General features: G+C 38.5%; 1 protein-coding gene across 2 annotated transcripts in view; it reads right to left on the bottom strand.

The window, feature by feature from the left end:
- Positions 1-14,648, bottom strand: part of fstl5 (follistatin-like 5) — a 206,337-nt gene extending 191,689 nt beyond the window's left edge. Inside the window, exon 1 of one of the 2 annotated variants that reach the window (XM_038699665.1) lies at positions 14,319-14,648. In XM_038699665.1, the coding sequence (XP_038555593.1) occupies positions 14,319-14,341 (23 nt within the window). In that variant the 5' untranslated portion in view covers positions 14,342-14,648. The remainder of the gene's footprint in view (positions 1-14,318) is intronic. The other variant, XM_038699666.1, reaches the window with a different exon arrangement.
- Positions 14,649-27,596: the final 12,948 nt, after the last annotated feature.

Below are 27,596 nucleotides of genomic sequence, written 5' to 3' on the forward strand. Positions count from 1 at the left end.
TTTTTATCTTTTCAGCAGGGACCTTTCCATGAACCCAGGAAAATTATTAGAAACTCAAGCTTTTCCTGAATCACGACCACAGGAACCTTTTGGTTGCTGGATCATAGTTCCTGCACCCCATAAATTTTCCTGCTTCAAATGTTGTATTTTCAAATTTTTAGTACAACAGGTCAATGACTGGTCATGCACATGTCTGGAGGCTGCTACAACTTGTGTACAGCATTTCTATAGACTGCATCACTGTTTGTTTGTACAGTGAATTTATTTAGTTGTTGTTAATGTAAATTAAGGTTATACAGCTGACTTTCCAAATTAATAATTAAAAAAATAATAATAAAAAAAATGTTCCCTTTGCAGACGAGGGCTTTGCTCTTTTTATTTGCCTCCTTACTGTTCTTGAGGAAGCGCAAATAAGTATAAGTGTGCCACAATAGAGCCTGAGTTAGTTTCTGAATTTAGTTTTTGGGGCACCTTTACTCCAAGGGCTGTTAAACACATATAATGAGTTTAACTGAGTTGAACCAGAGCTAAATTTTTATTCGGAGGTTTTATTGATTTCAGATTCTGACATGATGCATCTCATCAGCACTTCTTTTTCTTGGAAGAATGTGGCAACTTGAACAGACTTGTCATCTACACAGAATTAGGTGTCACCTCCTGACAAAGCCATCATTGTGTAATCACTGGCCATTCATCTAAAATGACATGGTGACAGATGTTTTGCTGAGAGGATGTACAGCGTCTTTTTGCTATGAGAGCACTTCCTCTGCAGACGCCCAGCTGTGCTGGCAGCTGTATCTGCTGACAGCTAGCATGGATTTTGCTTTGTGTGCAGCCTCTAATTTCCCTGTGAGCTCCGTGTTTGAAAAACACATTTACTCTCATCATATTTAGCTCATGTTTCTATACAGACCAACTCATATTCTCCCATCTTTTTAACAATCAGAGGTCCCTGCTGATATAGGGAGATTACTTTGACTGGCTATAGCTTAAAGAATGAAACATCCCGGTCAATGACACTTCAAAAGTTATAATCAGGTCATTTTGAGTTGCTTTGCTTAAAACTGAAAAAAGAAAGAGATCAGTGTTTTCATGATCAACTACAGCAACTCAAGCTCACCTTTCAAAGCAGCCTACTATTCAAATGGGTAAAATGACTATGGAAGTGGAAGACTGCATTAACGTTTCCTGGTTTGTGCTATTCACACAAGATAATGAGCAACAGTAGCTACAGTATATATGAGAAAATAGTTGAAAAGGGCTCTTTTAAAAAAAAAGTATGGCTTTCTTCTTTTCATCTAAAGGGCAATATTCAGAAAGGGGGTAGCTTTGTGTAGCTTAGATTGGGTCCAAATTGTTGAGTCAAATCTGAATAGGCCTCATAAAGCTGGGCCAAAACCTGGCACAGCCTTAATCATCTTTCATATATTCTGGATCACGTCCAAATAAGAGGCACTTGAGCTGCCCAGTGCCCTTCTATAATCACCATGATATATTAAATATGACCAGTTATGCTAAAAGACTAATTCACTAAGGTAATTAATGAATTAGTTTAATGAATTAGCATTCATTTGTGTATATTTTATGTCAATATAATTGTTATCATATTGTCTAACATGTAGATGTTAATATCAATGCAATACTGTAAGGCAATAAGGAGTTAAATTAATTTATTCCTACATGGATATGCAAATATATGCAATGAGGTGTTCCAACAAAGAAGGTTCAAAAGTAACTCATAGATCAATAAAACAGCAATGATATGGACATGGTATAAACATGTTTGCTTGTATTATCAAGGGGTTATGATTTTTTAGTACATTCAGATGCAATTCACACAATAGTATATTCAAATCTGTAGCAGAAAATATACACTTAACTTTAAAATGATGGGTCTTAAGTTCATCTTTAATTTTTGGACTAATGCATCCTTCATGAAGCTTTTAAACAAACAAACTAAAATACAAAACTGTGAGACAACAGCTGAAAATAAAATCTTTTCAAAAGTGGATATAATTTATATTTTTAAAACGACAATGTATCAAATGACAATTTGAAAATAATGAAAGGTGACATCATAGTAATGAACCTACAGAGAATTATCAAACAAATCTGCAGCTCCCCTTGGCCTACAGAGATTTACAACAAGTTTAGGTCATTGTTCAGCTCTCCGTCCTCATGTTTACAGTTCATTCTGACTGCTCTCGCACTATAGCATCGAATTCAGCTGCAACAGGAAGCTAAAAGCCCACTGTACACTACCTGTTCAGAATCAGCAGACAGACACAGTTAGTGACTAGCTGGTGAACAAAGTGGAGCATTTAGCAGCTAAAGAGCCAGATATTTCCTTCAGGAGTTGGTAGATACCAAAAATCAGACCAAAAATCATCAGATGAAATGAATGATCATGTTGCTCTGTAACTGCTGGATGTGTAAATAAGCAACTGATTGCTTTGTAACGGGTGATGGCATGTCAATATTGAGTTTATAACTTGGTTCTGCTACACCCAAGTGGCCAAAAAAATCTGTTATTGCAGGTTTAAGAGAGGTGGATTGCATATGTTCACTGACTTTTTTTTCTTGTTAAATCTTATTTCTGTGACATACTAATGGTTCCAGACATATATTTTTCTTTTATAATTACGGATATGAATTACATTTTAATTTCTTGGCACATTTTCTTTCTGTAGTTCTTTGTTCAATAATATTTTCGTAAAATAATCATTAATTTAAATAAGGATACGTTTCCTAGACATTCCCTGACAACTCTACCAAGTTAATATGTTAAAGTGTTTGAAGGGAGGCTGTAACATGAGACCTAGTTGGATTAAAGAATCTGCCAAAATCAAGAACTCCTATACAACAACAAAGGATACATCTGAATGTGATTGGTAGAGTGACTTGCTGCTACCTCATTACCTGCTGTTAAAGTGCACTTAACCCCCAATTGCTCCCGTGGGGCTGCTCAGGGGCTAGTAGATGAAAACTGTGGTTGTTCAGGGCAGCTCTCAGGTGTGACTGTGTTTTGTGAAGCATGGTGCTGCTGAAAATGGTGCTCAATGAACCTAGCCTGCATTAACAAGTATTCTAATGACCTAAAAAACTTCATAGTGAACAAATTATCGAGATGTCTATGAAGATTCTCAGTCATCCAGGTCATAGTTATCCAACGAAGGTTAAAATGAAGGGCAACTGGACTTCAGACCAAGTCCAGTTGCCCTTCATTTTAACCTTCGTTGGTGAACAAATTATCAAATTCAAAATATTAAATTATAAAAATATTTAGGGGAGAAATCAACCACAGCAACAATCCCTCTGGTTTGGCCTGGCTTCACATTGCACATAGCACAAGTATTTGCAAGTGGGTAGCGACTAGCGGCAATGTAACTTGTTAAATGTTCTTCTGTTCAGTAGAAACTACTATGGGTTCTTCTCAAGCAGCTGTGAGCTATATCTATATTTAAAGTTTAGGTGCCATCCAACAGTCCCTTATAGGTTTTACACAGTGATCCAAAGCGCGTCATTTTGCATCACCTTATCAACCATGGCCGGGAATGGATATTAAACAAGCGCACAATAACTTTCAAACTGAGGCTATGGTAAAGTCACCACACTTTTTGAAAAAATAAATGTATATTTTTCATAAAATGTCAAACTGACAAACATGTAGCGATCAATGACCACAAACACCAGTCACTCAATACATGTAGTGTGTGAGACTCATTATTTATCTGTCCATTTATTAGGTGCTAAATGTTTTCTTTTTCTATTGATTTGACTTGTTTAGTTTCTTGTTTGGTAGTTAATTAATTTATTTGTACCTATGTGGTGATGAGGTGTTTTTTTCTAATTAAGTAAGAGCTGTTGTGGTTGACCTAATTATTTATTTTAACTTACTTATAACCAGAAAACTATTCTCATCATTTCAAACCCAGTCAATCACATCTCAGTCCCTACATTCAAGCCATGCAAAAAATTAGTTCAGACTTCTTAGAATTTGTGAACCTTCACTTTCAGTGGACTTCAAAGAAACAATTTGCTGTCTACAACGCTGTTTCTGAACCCCTTTAGGATACTGCCACTCCGATATCCCCGACTCATTAGACAGGATGCATTGCTCCAAATGCCAAGTGGATTACAGCAGTGCATCCCCGTGCCACCAGATAACTGATAAAAGGAGATAGGCCCTTTTGTACATTTGTTGGACGCATGTTATGATAATTCAGTATCTCCCTTCCTTTTTTATGATTTATATGTTTCATATATATATATATATATATATATATATATATATATATACACACACACACACATATACACATATACACACACACAAATGCATAAAATGTGATTACACTAAGCTTTGAACTCATGCTAGCATATTGCGTCTCCCCACTAAATCCTCTGCGCACATTTTACCACTGAAGGAGAAGCATCACAAATGCTTCCTGGGCGTGTGTAGTGTGTCTGTGTGCATATGTGTATGACTATACAGTATAGAGCTGTTTCCTCTATATTTATGCCTACATTCATGTATTTATGATACATGATGATTGTCAATCATCTCTTTTACACCCAGACCTCTAATTAAGTTCTGATATACTCAGTTGCTACTATTAGGGTCACACAAACATATTTTGTATATTGTATGTTTGGATTATTAAGTGAATGCAAGAATATTTGAGCCAGTACGGACGGGATGAGAAAAAGTTATTTTTCTGCCCTGGTAGCGACTGCAGAACCCGAGGGCTAAATCACTTTCAAAGTTAATCTGCTATAAATCCTGGCAGTCCAAATCTAGGCGGAGAAACTTTTGAAATCAAATGCAGAATTTCAATGATCCTCGCACTGAGAAAGTAGGTGCTTCACCAGAATTCAACAACAGTGACTGAAACAAAACCAGGCAAGTATTTTCTTCTTGAGAATGTCAGCATCTCATTTAAGTCTTGCATGACTGTTACACTGGATACGGGATATAAAAGCACTGTTGGAATCACAGTGATGTCAACTGTGTGAGACTGGTGAATACATTGGGAAGAGAAAGGGGGATTTAAAGCAGTGAAAATTATAATAAAGTAGTGAAGTTAACCAGAGTTCAGCTGGTCAATCACTGGAACGTTAATGAGCCTCTGATGTGTTTCTAACTTAGAAGCCTGCTTTGTTCTCAGCAGGGCTATAGATGTGTTGTGTTATGGACTGTTAGCTTTCAGTGATCACTAAGACTGGCTGAGGGATCCTGCAGCGACTCAGACATTTTTTTTTTTTTTTACTTACAACAGGATGTATCATATTTTGTCTTTTGTCTATTTTAAAACATAAACATGTTTAAATTTAGATAAAAATGTGTATTTGCTTATGACACACCCACTATGCAACATCACTGGACATGAATGATTTTAGAATTTTATTGAAATTATTTCTTTTTTAAATCATGGCATTGTCGAGCATTAACGTTCAATCTCAATTTTGATGAGATTAACACTGTCGACTGCCTGGCTCTGTCCAAACTAAGGTAACAAAATCCACTTATTGCAAAGCCAGGCAAGCTCCCTGCTGTTAGTAGTGGCTTTACATTTACCATAGAGACGTGGGAGTGGTACTGATCTTCTCATCTAACTTTTGGCAAGAAAACAAAAGTGTGTTTTTCAAAATGTCAAACTAATCCTTTAAAGTGCTCATACAATATTTTAACTGAGCATCTACAATTACACGACAGCGTGGCAAACTGGATCTGCTAAGATTGTGTGATACAATTGAAAGCCCCACAACAGCTACCAAGTGCACTTGGTGAGATTGTTTTGCCAATAACCTTGTTAGTTTTCATAGTCTTTCTTTGGCGTTGAAAATTTGAATCCAAATGTCTTTAAAAAGACAAAGTAATCAGCAACACACTTGCAGTGGCATGTTTCATTTGTTTAAAAAATGCTGAAAAAATACTTTTCAAATCAACAGATTACGGTAAACAAAAACTAAGTTACAGTGAATAACTTTACCTAACACTAGAATCTATTTAAACTTGCAGGAAAATTGTGGGACTGTATTTTTGACTTCTAACCACTGTTAGCACTTGTAAAGAGGCTCTAGGTCTTCTCTGAGTATATAATTTATCTTTGATCCACCCAGGCAGTCCTCTACGAAATGCCAGAAAGCGCACTGTGACCAGTCCCCGGCTGCCAGTTTCTACTGTATGAAAATCTTAACTAATTCATCCTCAGAGAGCGAGCACATTATTCATTACAGCTCTGAATAACCTCCCAGTAAGAAAATTAAGTGATTCTAATATATCTTTTGTCATGCGCAGGATTTCTTTCTAGTTTGGCACAACATCATTATAAACATTCTACTGTGTACTATCAACTGCAATTGTACTCTTGGATTCATCCGAAATCCACAGTTATTAACAATTAAGAGAATGAGTAAGCACCCCAACACCAGAGGCAGAGGTTTCAGGACCTTTTTGTGCAGCAACTGCAGAGTGAAACCATAAGTTCTGTATGACAAAGGTTTGACAGCGGGGACTTGGGCATTATATGGTCAACATTACAATCATTTATGATTGTAGGAGTCACCACATACGAGGCAGTGGCAGGAAAGACCTTGACTTTTCTTTTATAGCCATTTAATTTATAGACCATTTCAAATGTCGTGAGGTACAGGCTGTCTCTACAGCTCAGCAGGAAAAAGCCCGGCAGAGGCATGCTGGCTCTCGCATTGTTAACAATCATTACATAATGATCTGATATACTGTACTGTGCCTGGAACAATGCCGTCACACTTGGCCACCTTGTCAGTGGACAGTGAACTGTGACCTGTGATACCATTAAAATGCAACGCATGGCCAGACCACCCCAACACCCCCCACCTTCAGTTTGATACACTTCCAACAAACAATAAACAGCTATTATTTCAGAGACAGACTGTGACATCTCCTGCCAACACCCCCAACCATTGAAACATATTTTACAATGCCTCCAGCCACACTTGCCATCAGCCTGCTTGCAGCACACTGACACGATTAGTGCATAAACCTAGAGCCTGTTGACCCTCACCCTTAAGGTTTGTGCAACTTCTAATATGGTCTGACCATCTGCCAAAGAGCACTGAGACATAGAAAGAGCTGTCTCAATATTTCACCCAGCCTCTGCTTTAAAAATTGCTTTGTTCTGTTGTACTGTATGAAATGGGTTATGACAATAACAATTTAACAGTCCACTTGGAGTTCAATCAAGACATGGAGTGAAGGAGGTCATGCTTCAGAAATTTAGTGCTTGTTTGAAAAGTCAGGAGACAGAGCCTCATTCTGTTGCCTTTGATTGATCTTCAGAGTAAAAAAAAAAAGAAATATGATCCAGTGGAAATGTTACCAGTTTGACTTCACTGCACACAGAGAAGACATTCACACTCATGTGGTTATAATCTAAATTACATTATAACTGTTCTCATCTGTAACTGCTACATGTGAGGTTTTCTGTTTGTTTGCATGCTTTCCGAAACAGTGGACCCACATGAAAGAGAAATGCAATGTGTCATCAGACAAGCCCCCTGCCTTTCAGGAGACATAAGAGTATCAGGAGGTAGTGGCTCTTCAACATGGCAGCAGGATAACATATCACTGTGTGTGGGTCTACTGCACAATAAAGATTCCACATATTGGAGAGGGGAACAACAAAGACAGAAACAGAGACACAGATGGGAGTTGGCAGCGGTTACAGCTTAGCTCCGAGTGGGAAGAGGGGAGATGGAAAAGGGGAAAGCAATGTTAGAAGTATTATTGTTGAGGTGGGTTGGGGCTGAGCTTCTGAGAGATGAAACATGTAACCTTAAGAGTTGGTGTATCAAAACAAGTGAAATTTAGATTATCACAGACAGAAATCCACTTTTCATCGGCAGATTTTTGATTATGTTGATATACTTTACATGCACAAATGTTAAATATAATATTATTTGATCTGTTGGCTTATGTGGCTCCCTGCATTGCAAAGGGGGATGGCCTTACGATTACAGAAAGACAATCACCATCCATACAAAGAGTTGCTGGTCATTTCTTCAGGGAGGATTCAAGAAGTAAATACCATACAGATAGTACTGATGGGCCCATTATAAAAATGCTTTACTCTCTGTATTGCTCTAGTAGAGTCGCTGTGGCTGTAATGGGCAACTCCGTGTGAAAGGTGAATGCGTAACCAGGCATCACTAGAATCAAACGAAGACGAGAAGCAATCTCCAAGTCTGAAGAGTGAAACCAACGTTTAGGTGCCTTAAACCTGCATTCTTTCTAATGGCCAGCAGGGGGCAACTCCAGTGGCTGCAAAAAGAAGTCCAATTGCAGTGTAGCCAATGACAAAAAACTTCTTCTCACTTGATTAAAAACTTTCCTAATGGGTTTATAGTCTCAATAGCTAGTTTCAAGTCTTCTTCAATATGGCATAATGTTTATTTTGTAAATGATGGTCCCATTTAAAGTAAAAAAGACGATAAACCAGGGTATGCTTCAGGGCATGGCTACCCTGTGATTGACAAGTTGCTACCACGTCGACCTGTCAGTCAGGATAGTAGTGAATCTGCATTGAATACATTTAAAGAGGCATTATGTAGTTTCCAGCGGCCACTAGCGGTGTGGTTTTAAGATTGCAACCAGGCGTGTGCTTGTATACGTGCTCGCTTGAACTCATGAGCAAGTAGAATCCGAAACACAACCTCTTTCATACAGAAATCTGGCACTAAACGCAGGAACACCAGCATGCAGGCTGTGGCTTTTCACTCAGACAAGTTCAGGCTCTGTTACTTCAACGTTACCATCTCAGAGGCGGCGCCGTACCTTTCATTCAGAGCAGCGAGACACCAGCATATCGGTACTCCCGAAAAAAGGCAAAGTGAGAGCGGTTATAGACAGGTAGGGAGCCAGCTTCACACAACATGCTGGAAACTCAGGTAAACTCCCACTACAACGTTACAGTAATATTTTTATTAGCTTGATGTTGAACTAATCCATGCTCGATACATGATAAAGTTACACTGCATTTAGCCGACATGCTACATCGTTAGCTCGCCTGCTGCTTTCAGTAACTGTCTTTACTATCTGTGAATCTGTCACCGGAGGCTCAGCAATTTCAGCACAGCTACATGTTTTGGATGATAATGAAACTGTTAACGTTAGTGAGCTGGACTGAATATTATAACGAGATTGTGTCACACTTTATAGCAGTTAGACCGCAGTAAGTAAATTTACTTTAGTGTTAGTGGATGGCTCTTCCTCTGGGTTGTATATTACGACTGAGAGGTGGAGAAGCTGTGTACCTGAGTATCGGTAAAAGGCAATAAATCTATATTGAATGTTACGAAGCTAACAGCGGCAGGTCCGAGCTACTGTAGCGTTGGCTGCTCGTGGCTGCATTACAATAGGCTAGTAAACAAATTGCTCCACATTAGCTTTTTACCATTACATAATTTCTTGCAGGCTTTGACACTTTGACATAACAGTGTTACAGAGGAAAGTAACATGGGTTGCATTAGTTGGTGAAGTAATGTGAAAGCGATATAACTTTGCACCGGACAACATTAGCAACTGCTCGGCGTTAGCCAGCGAGCTAACGCTATCTAACTTGAGCCAACTGAAGCACAAAATCAAAATATATTTTACATGCTTTGTAGTGATGTTAGCTTATCTGTCCAATAGGATGAAAGCCAACTCTGGGTCTGTTTTTATATCCAAAACAAAGCGGAGGTTTCTCCATTATTCTATAGCCCTGCCAATGTTGATCCGTGTTTTCGTCCGAAGTCGATCCGATTCACATTTGGCTTGACGAGCTTCAGCAGATAAAACTTTTTATTTTTTTTTTTTATCCTTATGTGGAGTTTGTGTTGGAGTCTGTGTTGTGCTGGGAGCAGGTCGTTTCTTAGTGTTAGCAGACTCCATGTCGTAAGTTGCAGTGTCGTCGCTGCTGAGTGCAAAGTCAGTAGACAAAGCGAGAGGCTCGGGAGCGCGCGTGCAGGTGTCAGTCACTGGATTTCGCGGAAAATCCGACCCGGAGCCTTCAAATAGGAACAGGAATACTTGCCTTCAGAGTTAATAGCCAAACCCGGCAAGTGGATCATTTTAATGTCAGATTACAACCCCTTCACACACAGGCAATAAAAAAAGGATCAATTTTAGTGGAAAAACTACATATAGCCCTGTTAACTAGCACAGGTGACAAAGTGTATTTAACGCTGCTGCATTTAACTACCTGTGAGCTTTTTTTGAGTGCAGTTGGTGATTTCGTCTAAGAACTTTGACCCTTTCACAGTGTGTTTTCAGTTCATGAAAAATGATTTTGGTCGCCTAAAAATTCTTGCTTAGCTTTCAATTGTACAAAAAATCCCTGTACATTTTGTTTTAAGCTTGTTTGTCGCCAGCCAATTGATATCACAGTAAACATGTATCACAATGCACCTTACTAACCAAGTTAGGTAGCTCCACCCATCTTGTCCAAATATGGTCACTTCTGGTTCCAAAAAAAAACAAGATGGCAACGGCCAAAACGCCAAGCTAGAGGCTACAAAAAAGTAAGCCACAAACCAATGTGAAGACAGAATTTAAACAAAGGATTGTTTGGATTCAGTTTCCATCCTTAACTGCTGTAAAAATGACACAAAATTTGTGCTGTTTTTATGTCTTTGTGCAAGTTGATTTCTATAACAGTTTGTTGGCGAACAACAGCTGGGTGCAGTAACCTCTTGGATCCTTGTCATTACTATGAGGTTGCCAGCCAAACAGTGGACACGCTGCACAGGACAGACAAAATGCTGCTCATTACATAACTTCCTCTAAAACAACAAATTCTCATTTTTAGATTTTTCTCTGTGAATGGACTTAAACAAATAAGATACAATATTTTTATTAGTGAGCTTTAGAGGGACAAATAAGTGCATTTTCCAAAAAGTTTAACTATTCCTTTAATTACAAAAGAAAATATTTTCTCAGTCAGCTGCAGTGATATCTAACCATGCATATAGCTTTGCTTTGATATAAGATTTGAGATATCCATACCTGAAATTTCTGTCACCACCAAAATACGAAGGAGGTGAATGGAATTTCATTTTTAATGCTCCAAAGCATTGAAAACTTACCAATAAAATGTGTCTTTCCAGGAAATAATGTGCATATTACTCTGGATAATCTACAGGATTTACTGTTTTTCATTCATGGTTTTCATTGGAAGTGCTTCTACAGAAGAAATAGTCCCTAATAACTGTAACAGTGTATATACATCCACTGTATAACCTGTGCAAATGAAACCAAAACCATCTGCATGGCAGGATACCAAGTGAGAAAATGTTCTTTTTGGGGGGGTAATTTGAGTGAATTGATTCTTTAAATTTCAAATGCAGCTTTGAAAATATGTCAAACAGTATGATATGATTAATTCAGAGGGTTTTCCAGTGTGGCAGTTTTTAAATTTCCATTTGCAAGGAAGGAATATGTCTTTCACTGAATAAATGCAACAACACTTCCACATACAATATACTGTATACTTGCACAGTATGGCACCTTTTTCCATTACATTTTTCTCAGTTTTTTTTTTGTTCAGTAATGGTATATGTTGAAAAGGCACCTAAACATAATGCATTTCATACCTTAGATTCCCATGGGTCTGAAAGAAAGTTGGCAGGGCTGCAGTATAGTTATTTTCCATTGCCCAAGAAGAAACCACTGGTAGCTTAGAATAGACAGTACAGTAGCCATAAAAGGGCAAGTTCAAGATCATAATATTACTGGTGTAATGGAAAACCCATACAAACCTGACCTAGCATTAAAAGGTGAGCTGCAAAATTTGTGGATGCAGCTGACATTTGTACAGAAAGCTACAAAAGTAACACAGACAAAATATGCTTCCTAAAACCAGTTTGCTCTATAAACAGACCTATAAAGACATATCAGAGAGTGATTTTATAACCTGCTGCAACACCAGGATACCCTAAAACGGTGCCATTTCCAGTACCAGTGCAATTTTCCTGCCCCAACATTCACCACAGCTTTATTGTCATATCATCCAAATCTGCCCCCCGCTACTAGCTGCCATTACTGGGTGCCCACACCTTCACATAAAGTGCTTTTTCCTCTCAAATCTGAAATGCTTTGATCAGTCTCCCAGCATTTTTTCTTCATTCTAGTGAAAAGCAATATTGACTCAAAAGCCTCTGCCTCCCCACTGTGCTCGAAGAAAGTCATTGTAATGAAAAGCAGAGCAGCTCCATTAACACCAGTACCTGCTCTGCTTGCACCATCGCCTACCTGTGGTTAAATGGCTTAATTGGATCTGAGCTGAAAAAACTGCATTGCGTGGAAAGACTTTTTCTGGTCTTGGTGTGATGGAACAAAATGTTTTCTGTAAAAGAATATTCTGAACACTGCTGTTTGGCTTTGTTTCCTTGTGAGTTGAACATAACTGTGAACTAAGTGTCTCATTTCAGTGCAGAAAGCCTTATTCTGAAAATAAGCAATGTCTTTCCATATCACTCTACAACTGAGTCTGTTATTTATTAAGACTAGCACTTTTATTATATAAAGTATAACCGCTCTGAAAAAGTATGTTATATATTTATATATAAACATAACCCATATAAATGATATATTACTTGGTCACTGGTTCATATCCAACTGGAGAATCAATTAGTGAGTGCAGACTTGAAAAACAGATCCACTCATTCATCTAATGTGCCACTGGAAACAGATTCTATCTTGTGGTTTCAAAGAGCTTCACAGATAAAATGCATGCATTAAGGGAATAAAGGGATTGAAGTTGTGAAGGATTGTAAATGCCTACAGATGGCTGAACGCTCAAACGGCATGGTTTCTGTAGCATTCACACTTGCTGTACAATAATTTCAATTACTGTCTGTGTGCTTTATGAATAACAATGTCAAAATTGTGCAGGAAATACAATATACCGATTTGTATACATCAACAAACACATTGTTTGTCTTGTTCCATATACCCATATCTGTTAATTAATAGTGTCACCAGTTGAACCAGTAATCTGGCAATAACACCTTAATCAACCAGTTATGAGTGATTTTCAACAACCCCTAAGTTATAATCACCATAATATTCTTACAGTCACTGGTGGAGGAAGTACATTACTTACTTAAGTAAAAGTACCACACTGTAAAAATGCAAGTAAGACAAAACAAGTAAAAATGTTACTCAAGTAAAAGTATTAATAAAATGTTCTTGCGTATAAGTACTAAATGCAGAATAACAGCCCCTGTTAGTGTTAATATTATTCATCCATTAATATGTAATTATCTTGTCATTATGCAGAGTATGAGCTAATGAAATGCAGTTGAATTCGCATTTAGTTGTCAACTAATTTGAACTATGTTATATAGCCTACTGTTGGGAAGTTTAAGTACCACAAATGTGTGCTTAAGTACAATACTTGACTAAGTTACACTCCACCACTACTTACAGATAGTATGATGCTTCTGATAGCCTATTTATTGTTAATAGTAAGCAAATTGTCATTGTTAAATTTGACCAATTTTGTTGTATTTATTGTCATTGTCATTGTTACATAGGTAATATTTTTTTCCTGCACTACACATGAGGCTTCTGCAATAAACAACAAAAAACCTCTCAAAGGATTTCGGGCTGTAAATCTGAGTTGCGTCGATGGCAGAATTTAATCTGGTTTTAGGTTAGCTCTGACTCCATCTGCCGCCCCATCGCGGCGATGAAAACAATGACCCCAAAATTTAATTCGCAAACAACACAACTAATGACCATGCCCGGCGCACGAGCCTGTAACACACAGCCAAAATGAGTCAGGCGCAAAGCTGAGGATGAAAAACAAAAGTATAATCCATCTGCTGCTAACGGTGTCACTCAAGGATTAGCGTGCCAAGGAAAAAAAACACACTAAGTACTATGCGGATGTATTAAAAAGCTCTGAGCAACGTGCTTCAAAACGTTTCAAAAATATTGATTGTGTTACAATTGGAAGTCTTTGTGCTTCAGTGTGAGCGCCCCGACGGACAGCAACTATAATCGCAACTTCAGATATCCTGATATCAGTTGATTTGAGCCTCTGGCGACAAGTAAATTGAAATGGTGAAAGCTTGAGGCAGTAGATTGGGAGATATTTTCTGAGTCAAGGAGAGTGACCTGGCGGATCATTAGACAAGAGTTGTGGCGCCTCGCAGATGATGAGGGTTAAGCTCGCTGTCTGATAGCGAGTCAGACAGAGAGGGGGACTTTTCATAGATGGAGCTCATCTCGGATAGGCTTCAACAATCAGTCCACACACTAAAACAACACCACAATCACATTTTTTTACCTGTGTGTCCAGACGTAAACCATCCAGGGAGATAATCCAATCGAGATTAGTGGTGAACGGAAGGAAGCAAGACTTCTCAACAAACTATTATTAAAGATAATCTCTAGCTCCGGTCAAATCCACGGCTGGCGCACAATGTAATTTCCGATGTGTATAAAGAGAGGTCCTCTAGAGAAGTTTGCACCTTTAAGCAGCCAGCAGCCAGGTTGTTACTCCTTTCCCAAAATATTACCAATGCACAGCAGAGTCAACAGAGCAGGACGAAGAAGAGGATCGGGATGTCGAGTTCAGCACCACGGCACAGTGGACAGCTCCGACAGCGCAGCGATCTCACCTCGGCCGCTCTCGGGTCTCGTGTGCGCCACCGAGGTAGGAGCCACCAGCCCCAACCTCACCAGTCTCACTCCCGACCGGATTTACATACAATCACGCGGGAGGGAGGGAGGAGAGGGAGGGATGGACCAATCAGAAATATCCCGTAGTAGGCAGTATAAGCAACAAAACGAGAACAGACAGACACACAGACTGAAAGACGGAATGCCAAGAGAAACTGTCCTTGACAAAACAAGGAGGAAAAGGAAAGAGAGGGGGATAGAGTTGGGTTTCTTTATGGCTGCCCCACACACACACACACACAATCCACCGTTTTATACAGTACTACATCACTGTACTGTTACTGCATGACCCCCAGGTGTATCATCACCAAGGGAGAATGACCTCTAAAACCAATATTTGGTGTGTAAAGTATATTGTATTTATTTGTTTCCTTTAAAGACCATTGTGGTCCTCACATCAAGGGAAATCAGCCTCTAATAACAAGAGTAATCAATTCAGTAATCAATTACGTTTTCATGAAAAGTGTTTTCATAATTTTTTAGTGTTATTATTAGTATTAGTAGAAATCAGTGAAAGCAAGTACAAATCCTGAAGGTAAGTCACATTTTGCTTGAATAATTCCATTTAATGTTACTTGATACTTCTAGTATATATATATATATATATATATATATATATATATATATATGACAATTTTACACTCTGAAAGGGGCCAGTCTTCTTGTAGAGAACTTAAACGTGTGCTGATAATATTTGCTAAATATAGCTATAGCTAAGAAGAATTTAGAATGCAGGACTTTTACTTCTAACCAAGTATTTTTACATTATGGTGAAACTGATCTGATCGAAGTGGAGCTAATTTCAACTAACAATCTGTAACATTTGCAACTTATATCTTATATGTTTCACATACATTTTGTATGTAAAATATGAATCTGTAAATGACAAGTAACAAAAGCTGTCAGTCAAAGTACAATAGTTCCCCCTAGAATGTAGTGGAGTAGAAAAATAAAATAGCATAAAATGGAAATACAAGTACTGAAAACAATATTACATCTTCAATATTAAAATATTAGAGTACATTGCAAATAAAGACTATTGCCTACTCTCCCACAGCTCTACAAATAAAATCTGACACAAAAGTTTCTTTACCTAAAACACAACTCAAGTATTTTATAAAAATTTAACCAGTAGAAATGAAGGGCATCTCTAAAAAGAGTAGCTGTTAACTCATTGATTTTGTCTTCAGTCTAACATGAATAACATAACAAACATTGTATTTCCTCTGCAGGGAGACCATTAAACCCACCCTTTTATCTACTGATTGTGTTTTTTAATAAATGTAAATGCTCCTTACTTGTATAGCGCCTTTCTAGTCTTTTCGACCACTCAAAGCACTTTTACACTACATCTGCATTCACCAGTCACACACATTCATACACTGTACTAAGTGCTCAAACGGAAACTAAGATTCACACTGCCGCCAGGGGCAATTCGGGGTTCAGTATCTTGCCCAAGGACACTTCGACATGCAACCAAGGGGAGCCAGGGATTGAACCGCCGACCTCCGATTAACAGCCAACCCGCTCTACCTCCTGAGCCACAGCCGCCCCACAGTAATACAGTAATTGTGCTCACAGAGATCTTTGACTTTGACAAGTAGTTGTTATACCCTTAAGTTTGCCTTTTTAAATAACTTGTATCAGGCCAATACAACTTATGATGCATGAATGTGTGCTACATTGACAGTGCATCAAAAGTTGTGTTGTCCTATGTGCAAATGCAGTAATTTATTCATTTATCATTACTTATTCATGTATTTATTTCAGTTTAGCCTATTGTTTATATTCACATCAATTTCCCTTTTCTCCATTTACACTTCAAGACATCAGACTTTCATGCATTATGCACTGTACTGCAGGCTACTCTTTGTATTATAATTCTGTTAAGAAAGTATGCAACTACACTATTTATATATGCATTTCTGGCTTGTGCGTGTTAACCACTAGTTTTTTCAGTACACAAAATGCACTGCAGCTTTTTCCAAAATGCTGTAATGACTATGTTGTAAGACATACTACTAAGTAGTGGAGGTGTGCAGACGTTTAATTGTCTTCTCTTCAACGCACCTGACTGCATCTTTTCAGGCAAGCAAATATTTCTGATGTATTTGTGCCATTATTAGATCATTATTGCGTGGTGACTCATCAGTGTACAAGTCTACAGTGAGTCAGTTACCACTGACTCCCAAGTGACTCCCCACAGAACTAAAGACGGGTTTGAAATTAGATGAGGTGTCCAAATTTGATCATCCATTCATTCTAATGACAGCTGCCCACATGCACAACAGCACATAAACAAAATGGTTTCTTCCACCACTACACACAACTCCAACTCCGCAAGACAAGAACACCAATGGGCCATTATACAAAACCCCACTCTTTTTACAATATCTGCACATAGCAACTACGGCATAAAGTTGTCGTCAGGCATAAAGTTAAGTTAATTGCTTCCTGCACTGGTAAGTGATTTCATTTAAAAACTACATATAACCCCTTTAATTTAGATTCTGGAGCAAGACTTCCCTTCAAATGTGCCCCTAATCAGCTGTCAACTTATAGATGCACTGGAAGTTTTTCTCTAGGTACTCTTTAGATACTCTAGGAACTCCAGGTAAGCTTGAGTGCAGCAAGTCCTCATACCTAAATATAACAAAAATAGATTGTTTGTCAGTGCCTTCAGACACCAAAAAATGCTCAAATAAGAGGTGGTAGAAAAGTCCTTAGTTGGGGGTAGCATTGCCAGTAGGAGGAGATGGGATTCGAACCATGTTCTGCACTGTTAATGTCAGTCACATTGTATTCTCAATAACTCCTTCCTAAGATTTTTTGCAATGCTATCACAATGACACTGGCCCTTCTCTCTTGCTTGTGGGAGAGGACAGTCCCTATTTACCACAAGAGGTCACTTGTCAGGAAGATGTAAACACAGATGACATTAAGCATTTGAACAAACAACTGATGCTGTTGTATTTTGGGGAGGACAGTCTTCTTGGGTGATACAACCTGAGGCTGACCTGATCTGACCTGAGGCAAATCCCACTGTCTCTTTCTCCAATGACTCAGGCAGATGAGGAAGGCAACTTTGATGACTTATGACTCCCAGTTCCTACATCCACCTTTATATCATTACAGTAATTCTATTAACGACATACTTCTTAACCCTTTCTACCTCACACAGGAAGTCAAAGACTGAAAGAAGTTTAATAGCTGGAATGGGCAATACAGAGACACCACAATATTGAAAATTGAAAGCGCAAGGGATGTTGCCAAAATGAAATAAAAACTAAATCCTTGGAGATTTCCTACTTAAATATCTAACACATTGCCATGTAAATCCTGTAAACAAGTCTTAAGTTTCATGCCTCACGTGTAAATATATTGCCAGAGTCACATCACCATAATCAAACATGATGTATGTGATGACGCTCATTCAACACATGTGCCAAATGTGTTGTTGCTTCTGCGAAATTAAGTTATAGCATGATTCATTATGGCAAATGAGAAGGAGCTCTCCCTTGACATTCTCCCTGCGAATTATGTTGCCACATCTGTGCTTATAAACAACCCGTGTGTATATGTCACATGGGTACAGCTGAGATGGCTGTAATTTATCATGCGGACAATTAATGCTTTGCATGTTAAATAAAGAAGAGAGGGAAGGAATTGTCTCCATAGCTTTGCAGTCTGTTATTCAAGCTTTATTCAAGCCTTACTCATGCTGGGAGTTCATTTTGTTTGCATGTGTGTGAGAGTTTCTGAGGCTGTTGTGTTGGAAGTACAATAGTTTGTGGGTGTGTGGTGTGTTCATTGGTTTTGAAATTGTCTATATGCACACAGCAGAGTTGTAGAAAGTCCACTTCTCTGTGTGTGTGTGTGTGTGTGCGTGTGATTTCAGTTATTTGCATGTAATGGTGTGTGTGTGAGCAGGCCTTTTGTGTATGTGTGTGTGTGCACATTTACACAAAAGAATGACAGTGAGCATAATCAGTGTGTGTGTGTGTCTGTGTGTGGTGGAGACCGTAATAGATTGTGACACATAGTATGGGGAGCATCAGCAGAAGCGCGCTCACACAGATGTGATATATGGCCAGTTTCGCATCCCATTATTTGTTAAACTGCGCTGTGTCGTGCGTGGCTCCAGATTGCAATGTCAACCCGATGTACATTCACTGCGACTGCTGCATTAGGACTAAGCATATGGCTCCCACTCTCCTCTCTGGACCTCTGCTCGAACAGAGTGACATTAGTTTGGATGTATCTTCCTGAGCTGAGGTTTTCCATTTGACCTCTGTGAAATAATGCAGCAGTTGTGCTGAAGAATCACTACTGCATGCACTCTCTGAGAGCTAAAAAAAAAAGACAAGAGCTCTGTTGGTAAAATGAATGATTTCCAAAAAAGAGATGGCTGGTGAGATGGTAGTTCCAAACAAATAACAAAGTAATGAAGAGTGGATTTCTTAAGTCAGTGACTTCTGGAAAGCAGATCCTTCAGTAAGGGAAGATGTTGATGGAAAATACTGAATAAATGAGTGCTGACTAATCAATTAACATATTGGTCCATTGACAGAAAGTGAATCAACAACTATTATACTAAGTCATTTATCAAGCAAACATGCCAGGTAATACCTTTGCTGGTTTCAGCTTCTCAATCTTTATGTAATTGTAAACTGAAAAAAATGTTCTGGGCATCTTGTCTTGTCCTGACATTACTGAGTCCGTGTTCAGACTAACTTTAGTACTTTGTCAAATTAAGGCTGCATTCTCATTCCTTTCTGTGACACTACATTAACTCAATGAGGATCCTGACTTTGCATGGCCCTGGTAGAATACTTAAAATGGAGTGTGTCATCCCACAGTTTACCCCGCCATTGTCAGACGGAGGATAAAATGACTGTTGCTGTGATAACTTTCAGCTGTAATAGCTAAACCACTGTGCAATGTTGCATCTGAGGAGCCATCATTTCATTTTTTCACTTCTAGCTGCAACATGCTCCCACTAACTCAACCCCTAACATTTTTTAAACAATTTTTTTCTGTCTGAATAACTAATGGAGAATTTAAACGATTAACGTATCTTAATGATTATTTAATGTATCTTTTAACTGGTACATTTGATGTGTATATTTCCCCCCCACAAAGACCTGTATTTCAATCTGATTCTACAATCCATTTTAGCTGAATACAAATTATATGAGTAGTGGCATACAGCCATGTCTGGTCAATATCAAATTGTAATAGTACATGTATATGATTAATACCAGTACACCTGGCCATACATAGTAAAATAAAGAGACTTGCAGAGTAACAGTAGAAGATGACTCTAAAGAGTGTTAAGATGATTCTCTTATGTACATTCAGCTTTCTATGTTGTGTATCTGGCAGCTGGTGTATTTCAGTGCTCCTGAATGCTTTCAGCAGGCCTCGCTCAGGACTGTTTTGTTTGAGCCATTTAAGTGATGCTTTGAAAATGAGTGGAATACTTGCTGAGTCAGTCCTGATGGAACACTTTGCTGGTACATTCATAATGCAGAAGTCACAGCGCTTTTGTGCTTTTGTCTCTGGCTCAGAGGTCAGAGTCCAATCATCTCTTTAATGTCAGAAGCTAGAACCCCAAATAGACCTTACTAGTGGCCAGTGTTTGCTACACTCAAATTATTGCATTCCGCCAAAGGCGTCAGTCCAGAATTCATGGAAACATGAATCTGTGCACAACGGATTGAATATTTATTCTAATTAGGAAGTACTATAACAGGAAAGAAGCAGACAGTTTGCATGACACTTACTAATTAAGATGATTTTTGTGGCACATTTTATTACTTTTGGACATCCTTATGATTGCAGAAACATTTGAACGTGGTTCCTAAACATATCAGCACCCACTACTGCCAAACATTTTCCCAAAGGATGCAGACCAAAAAGTGGATCACCAATGATCAAAACTTTTTGTAGATGCTACAACTGGGTGTCAGAGCCTTTTTGTAGTGTTTATTACTGTTCACAAAGGATGTGGAAGGAAATCTGACTCATGAAGAAAAACATGAAACACTTCTTTGGCATAACGAGACATGATCCTGATTTAAAGCAGGTCTTTGAATGAGATCATTGGCAGGAAGAAAAACTCAAAACTTCAAGAAAACCTGGACAATCTTTGATTACAACATGTCAGTGCTGTTTTATCCTCTGTCAACATGATTTTTACTGAAATTAGATCTTCAAAATCATTTGTGGAAGTGGTAAGACTTGCATTTGAAATGGACAAGCATTGTCTATAACACAATATGTCACAGAATTAAATATATCTATATATACAATTGCAGGAGACACATACATTTAAAGACATTTTCAGGCTACAAGGATATAATGCATCTCATAAATCCCTTTAACCTCTGGCATAATTATAGACTGCAGACTGTATGTAAAGAATATAAACCCATAAAATAGACAAGTAAATGAGCCCAAGATATCATCCAAAGAAACTCAAAGAGAGGTCCTAATACAGTACGACATTAGGGCACATTAACAAAAAATGTAAATGCAGCAAGTCTTTAAAATCAACATATACAGCAAAATAAATGAAAACAAACATGGATGCAAAATTACTGTATGCTAAACAAACAGGTGACAGTCTGTCCAGATTATTACACAACGGTCACAAAGCAAATGTCAGAATGGCTGAAAATGGGGAAACATAGCATGCTGTTAAATTTAATAAAGGAAAGAGAAAAGGTATTTCTTAATGAAGTTACTTTGTTTAACAGTAGGTATACATGCCTTAGACGCTCTGTTATTGTTTTTTCATTAAATTTTTCAGCAAGGACAGAGGCCATATTATCTTCAGTTGTAACCAGATCAGCATTACCATTTTAGATTATTTATTTAAAATCTGAGTTTATGTAATTAGTTTGTGAATATCTATGTATTTGACATAACATTACCCTCATGACCATAAAACCTGATTTTATCATGGAGTGCAATATATCTGGATTTACTATGTGGCCAATTAACAATCCAATCACACCTTTACACTTTCATCTATGTTGACAGTGATGTTGTGATGTACTGACACACCCAGGAGGGCACTACATCAATACTGCAAGTTGAGAAATGTAAACACTAGATGTTCAGATTTGTTCTGTATGATGACATTTTTAATTATGCACACGGTTTTGAGGAAATATCTTGTTTAAACTGGAAAACTGTAGCAAACAGGTGCAAAATGTTTTGAGAATGTACCCCTGTTCTAGACCGCCCACTCCTTTCCTGCAACTCATTCCCACATCAGCCCTCACCATTTACACCAGTTGGTTTTTGCTTTTGCTTTACCTGCCTGCCCGCCTGTTTTCTGTTTGTTGTATGCCTGTAAGCTAATTTATGCACAATAAATCATTGAACTGCACCATTTTGTCTGTGTTTGGCTCCAATCCCCCGTTTTCCTGCATAACCCACTGTGACAGGTTGGATACTTTCAATGTAGCTGTCTCTGCTAGTTCTCTAGCATTGCCTACTCTAGCTTTAAAGCCATAATGATTCTATTTCTAGTTTCAGTGACAGCATCACTTTATGTCTTAAAATATTAAAATATGATGCGTTGCTGCAGATAAATTAATAAATAACCAACAGTAGAGAAAGCAGTTAAATTAGCTTTTGCTGCTTAAACCTTAATGCATCATTATTTATGACGCATCAATAATATTTAAAAATACATTGCTCACAGGGACTGTTTTTCTGCATAGCAAGTATTTTTGTCTTTGTATTACATTTGTACTTTTATTTAAGTAGGTTGTTAAATTCAGGACCTATACCTGTAAAGGAGGATTTTTACATTGGCGTATATTCCTTCAGTAAAGTACATCTTCCTCCACTCACTGAGTAATGAAACTTTAATCACAATTTCTGTCTGTGCTCTTTCAAAAATGGAGACAAGCTCTTTGGATAACACTTACGTCTGGCAAATCGGGTGCCCATGGGAAAACATGAACTGCACAGCCCTTATTAACCCTAACTTCCACCCCCTCTACAGTATTTGCAGGTTGTTCCGTTTTCTGTGTTTTTTTTACTAGAGAGTGCAGGAAACCCTAAACTGCCCCCCCACACACATAACCATGGCAACTGACCTTGCTCTTTGTTTAATTACCTCACATCAAAGGATATTCTCTTCACGCCCAGGTGTGAGGAACTCCAGGACACCCAGGGACAGCCTAAATTCCTTTGTGTAAACAGAGCACTGTGTCCTCAAGACTCAGTGCATTCTCATAAGCATTACCTTGTTTAATTAAATAATCTTCTAGTTACTTGATTATGTTTGCCTCCATTTGAGTAGTTATGTTACCATGTTGGTGTATTTGTTGTTGAAAATAATCTAAATAAGTTAATTTTGCAGTGTTTCAATTTTCAGCAAGGTCACCTGACTTTATAAATTTTTTTGGTAACCAATGCTGTGTTCACAATACTTTCTGACACTTCCTTTAGAAATGATGATAAAGAAATGTCCTCCTATACTCGATTAATTTTCCAGCTCAAATTTAAGGTTAAAAATAATTAAAGCTCCTGAGCAAAGATTGTTTTGGGGTTAATCCAAGCTATCGTCATGTAACCCAAGCTCCCCCAAGTGGACAAAATAAGTATTACATGCCATCGCCTGAAATGCCATTTAATGTATAAATGTCACTTTATTTACCTGTCCATAATCTAATGCCATTCGTGTATCTTGATTATATTCTCTAAGAACGTGTAACAGCCAATATATCCAGAAAGTTAGTTAAGTTCTTCTCCTCTGATGATTCATTCTGAAATGCTAGCCTCAAAGTTAAACTACTGACAATTGTTTTCCTTTTTATCAAGTACTTAAAACTAAGAACGGTACAACCGTTTGAAAATTGAGGTTTGATTGTGGGAAGATATTTGATTACAATATGCGGCAATAGATTTTTTTGATTAACTTTAATATGTCTAAAGAAGAGTCTTGTTTGTTCCTGGTTCTCCAACTGCGTTTCGGCACGCGCCCAGCCCAGCGTGCCCGGCGAAAAGACAAAGAGTTTGGCCCGGCGCAACGAATGTCCTTTGTTTGTTTCAAGCTACACATTGAAGTGCCGCGACCTCAGCTTTCCCTCGTTTCCAGCAACTGTGCGTTTTAGTTTCTTTGCTTTTGTTTTGTTAAGAGTTAGCGGTCCGTTAAGTTACACTAGTTTTAATTCAAGAACGACCAAGTTCTTCTCACACGTGGTCCCGCCAGCAGTACCAAAGGACGACCAAACTGCTAACCCGAGCCAGGGTCGGCCCCCCACTGCAAGTCTCTCCAATAAGCCGACAAAAGACGGACCTCGGGAGCAATTCCCTGGCAGAGAAAGCGACTAGCCGACGGCTTTATGCTGTCCTAACCGAGAACGCATGGATCTCCGCCAGTGTGAGGCCGTTTTACCAGCAATCCGGCGGGGAGGAACACAAGGAGTAAGACCAAAACCCTGCATTCTGTGGTCAGTGATGTCCAATAGTTAGTCCAGTATATTTAGTCCTTAAACTCCTAGACAAATTTAATCGAGTTAGTATCATCTAATTGCGTTCATTAGTTGCCGTATGAGTAAAATCCTCTCCACAATAGAACCCCTTCTCATTGTTTAGCCATTGTTTATTTCTTCGATGTATTCAGCCGCATTTTTATATCACCTTAGTTAGTTAATAAATTCACTGTAATCAAGGAATTGTGTGTGTATTGCCTGTCTCCTAGTCCCTGCCAAGAGAATTTACCCCTTCGATATGAGATTGACTGACTGATTTAAGATAATTGAGCGATTATTAGCTAACTGATCACTAGTGAATAATTGTATAATTATTAAAACGCTACCCAGAGGTCTGGAGACTAGGTTAATTAAAACTCCGGTGGTGCCCCGCAAAACGAGAGATTTATGGATTAATATTAAAATTCATATTCCCGTGAGCAGACCACTGCCAGCCAGTCAGCCCAGTGGACAGAGGCAGCCCATTCAACCAGTGGGTTGAACACCAGCTTAGATCTTCCGTGAGTCCAGAACAGTGTCTGGTTTTAACCTCCTCAGTGGAGAGAGGACTTTTCAGCTGTTCATTTAGTGTTGAACCTTGCTCCCTCAGTTACTTAACCTGTGTTTATTGTTGCCTTGTTGGCTCGCTGTCTCCTTTGGAGAGAGTTGTTTTGAGTTGGTTTTCCTTTGTCAATATTGCAATAAATACACTTTAGTTTGCACATAACCCTGACTTCCTGTCCTCTTTTGACCCGGTTTTATTTCAAATATTGTTGCTCCTCCTCCCCCTGGACTTACCATCCAGAGGAACGTAACAGCTACCAAAATAAAAAAGGGCAAAAATTTAAAAAATGACAGATACCTACTTGCTTTTCAAGCAACTGATCTAATAACAAAAATAACTGACAGTTTTACATTCACATCAACTTTCACACTGACAAATCAATATTGTTTTAATGTCTTAAGTATAAAAGCTTTTTTTTAACCCTCAAAACTCCATGCTGTTTTTCTTTGTCCATGAGTTTCCTTCCTGTCATGTTATGTGTGCTTCATTTTCATGACTCCAAGTAGGGTCATCTTTGAAATAATTTAATTAGAAAAATCTAATTAAATGACGAACATATTGAGCAGTAAAGCAGCCTAGTGAAACTTCTACGCAATTAATTTGACAAACATGTCCAAAGGAAGCGTGAAAAGAAAAGGAAAACCTCATGTGTTAATTAACAGAAGACAGGCATGTTTATACAGTACACAGACAGACAGTAGTCTTGTAATGAACAAATATGTCATTTAAAGTCGCGAGTGATGTGAATGAATGTGATCTGACAGTTTAAGTTATTAAATAGCCTAATATTGATGCTATAATCCATATTAGTTCATTTGACACAGAAGGAGTAAAGTTCTTACTGGTGCTGATTGGTGCTGCCCATCTGTTTCATCCTTTGGTTTCATCATCACTTTTCACAGCAAGTATGGCAAAGCTTTGCAAATTAATGTCAGGTTTTAAGAGAAGCTGTTACATTAGTTATGGCTGCACCCATCTGGCATCATCTTTCTCATAAATCGTTACTGTTGTCTGAGTTGACCCACAGCCAGCAGTTTTGGGCAGCTGAACAAACTATAAACATAAAACTAATTATCAATGTATGAAGTTGTAATGTTTTGTAATGAAGGTTGATGTGTTAGTAAACAGCCCCCCATTGCCTTAATCAGCAGACACAAAGCAACAATCATGATTTGGCCACCTGGGTAACATAAATCCAATATTCACTTCTTTTAGTTCTATTTTAGGTTTCCACCAACTCCTGAGGGAAATATCTGACTCCCTACCCGCTAAATGTTATGTTCACCACCAGTTAGTTGCTAACTTTGTCTGTCTGCCATTTGGTGTTGTACAGGTAGTGTGCAGTGGGTTTATTAGAGCCTTTTTTACTAAAACAGCCACCCGTTGTGGCTTAGAACAACACTACACACATTGAACTAAACAGTATAGCGGCTGTAAAATCAGTTGGTGATTTATACATTTTTAACAAGAGGGATGGGCCAATTAGAGGCCCCACTACTTGTCACTTTGATCATGAAGGTGACACTACTCTATAGAGTATATAGGCTACAATGTAGTATGTAACTGAGTTTATTGTGTATAGTTTAGAGAAAATTATAAATCCCAGACAAAACTGACAGAGGGGCAGGACTGAGGGGGAAAAAAGGCGCAATTACACATCCATCTGCTTCTTCAGCACCATGGCCAGCGGCGTGGATAAATCAATGTACAGCACAGTTAGGCTACTGATATTTCAAAACTATGGTCGAGGCCATAGATTCTAACTTGCTCCAACCTCAGATAAAGGATCAATGAGTAAGGCAGACTAGACAAACATATTAAACTTAACCCCTGTGCCCCTGCACTCACTGCTACTAGATGGAGAAGGGGCATGGCAGGTTAACAAGGGTGATGGCATCCCCGCAATTCCCCCCGTTCCCAGTGCTCCTCTGTCTGTCTATGTGTACTTTATTGTGTGTGTGGGCCTGGTCCCGCCTCCTGGCTCCCGCCTCAGGTCCCCCTGCACACCTAATGTCCATCAGCTCATCACCTCAGCAGTACATCTACTCTGGCTCAACTCCCACTTGTTGCCTGATTATTGCCTCAGCTCAGCAGTAGTCTAGCTCAGTCTTTCTGTGTACTCAATTTTTTTGTGTGATTATTATTCATTTTGATTCCTAGACTATTGCTATTTGCCTTTCCCTTGTGCCTCAGGATAACCTCTTGTCTCATGTCTGCCTCCTTATTTGCCAAGCACTCCTGCCTGCTTGCTAACCAATGCTTCCCTGCTACTCCCCTCAGCCACACTGCCTTGCTATTCTCCATTTTTCCTCTACCATATATGGTACCATACATCCTGTTTCAGCCCAACTCCAACTACGATAATTATTCAATAAATCTATTAAACTTCACTTGCCTCTAAAGTTGTGTTTGGTCCCCTTTTGAATTAACTGCAACACTGATAAACTGACTCATGTGAAGTCACTTGACAAGGCTAAATTAGCAGCTACTAGAATAATACACCCCAATATGTATAGTTGAGTAAATCATGTCAAGTTGCATTGTGGGCAATGTAGGAACCATGTTTTGACAAAGAAGACTGTGTGCAATAAAATAAGACAGTATCTCTGCTGCATCAATTTTGATCCTTTTTTAAAAACTTGACCATGTGTCTGACAGTGTTGTAAGAGTGCAATGCTAAATCAGTGCAATACTCTTTTAGCCCATATTTGTATAAAAATATTGATTACTGCAGCTTTAAATCAAGCGCTTCTTTCTGTGTTTATAGATGACACTACTTGCTCTGCATCTAAACTGTAATTCTACATTACTGTAGCATCTC

Source organism: Micropterus salmoides, unplaced genomic scaffold, assembly GCF_014851395.1.
Source record: "Micropterus salmoides isolate LMB-PRFRI ecotype aquatic unplaced genomic scaffold, ASM1485139v1 Ms_hic_scaffold_5, whole genome shotgun sequence".
Classification (NCBI taxonomy): Eukaryota; Metazoa; Chordata; class Actinopteri; order Centrarchiformes; family Centrarchidae; genus Micropterus; species Micropterus salmoides.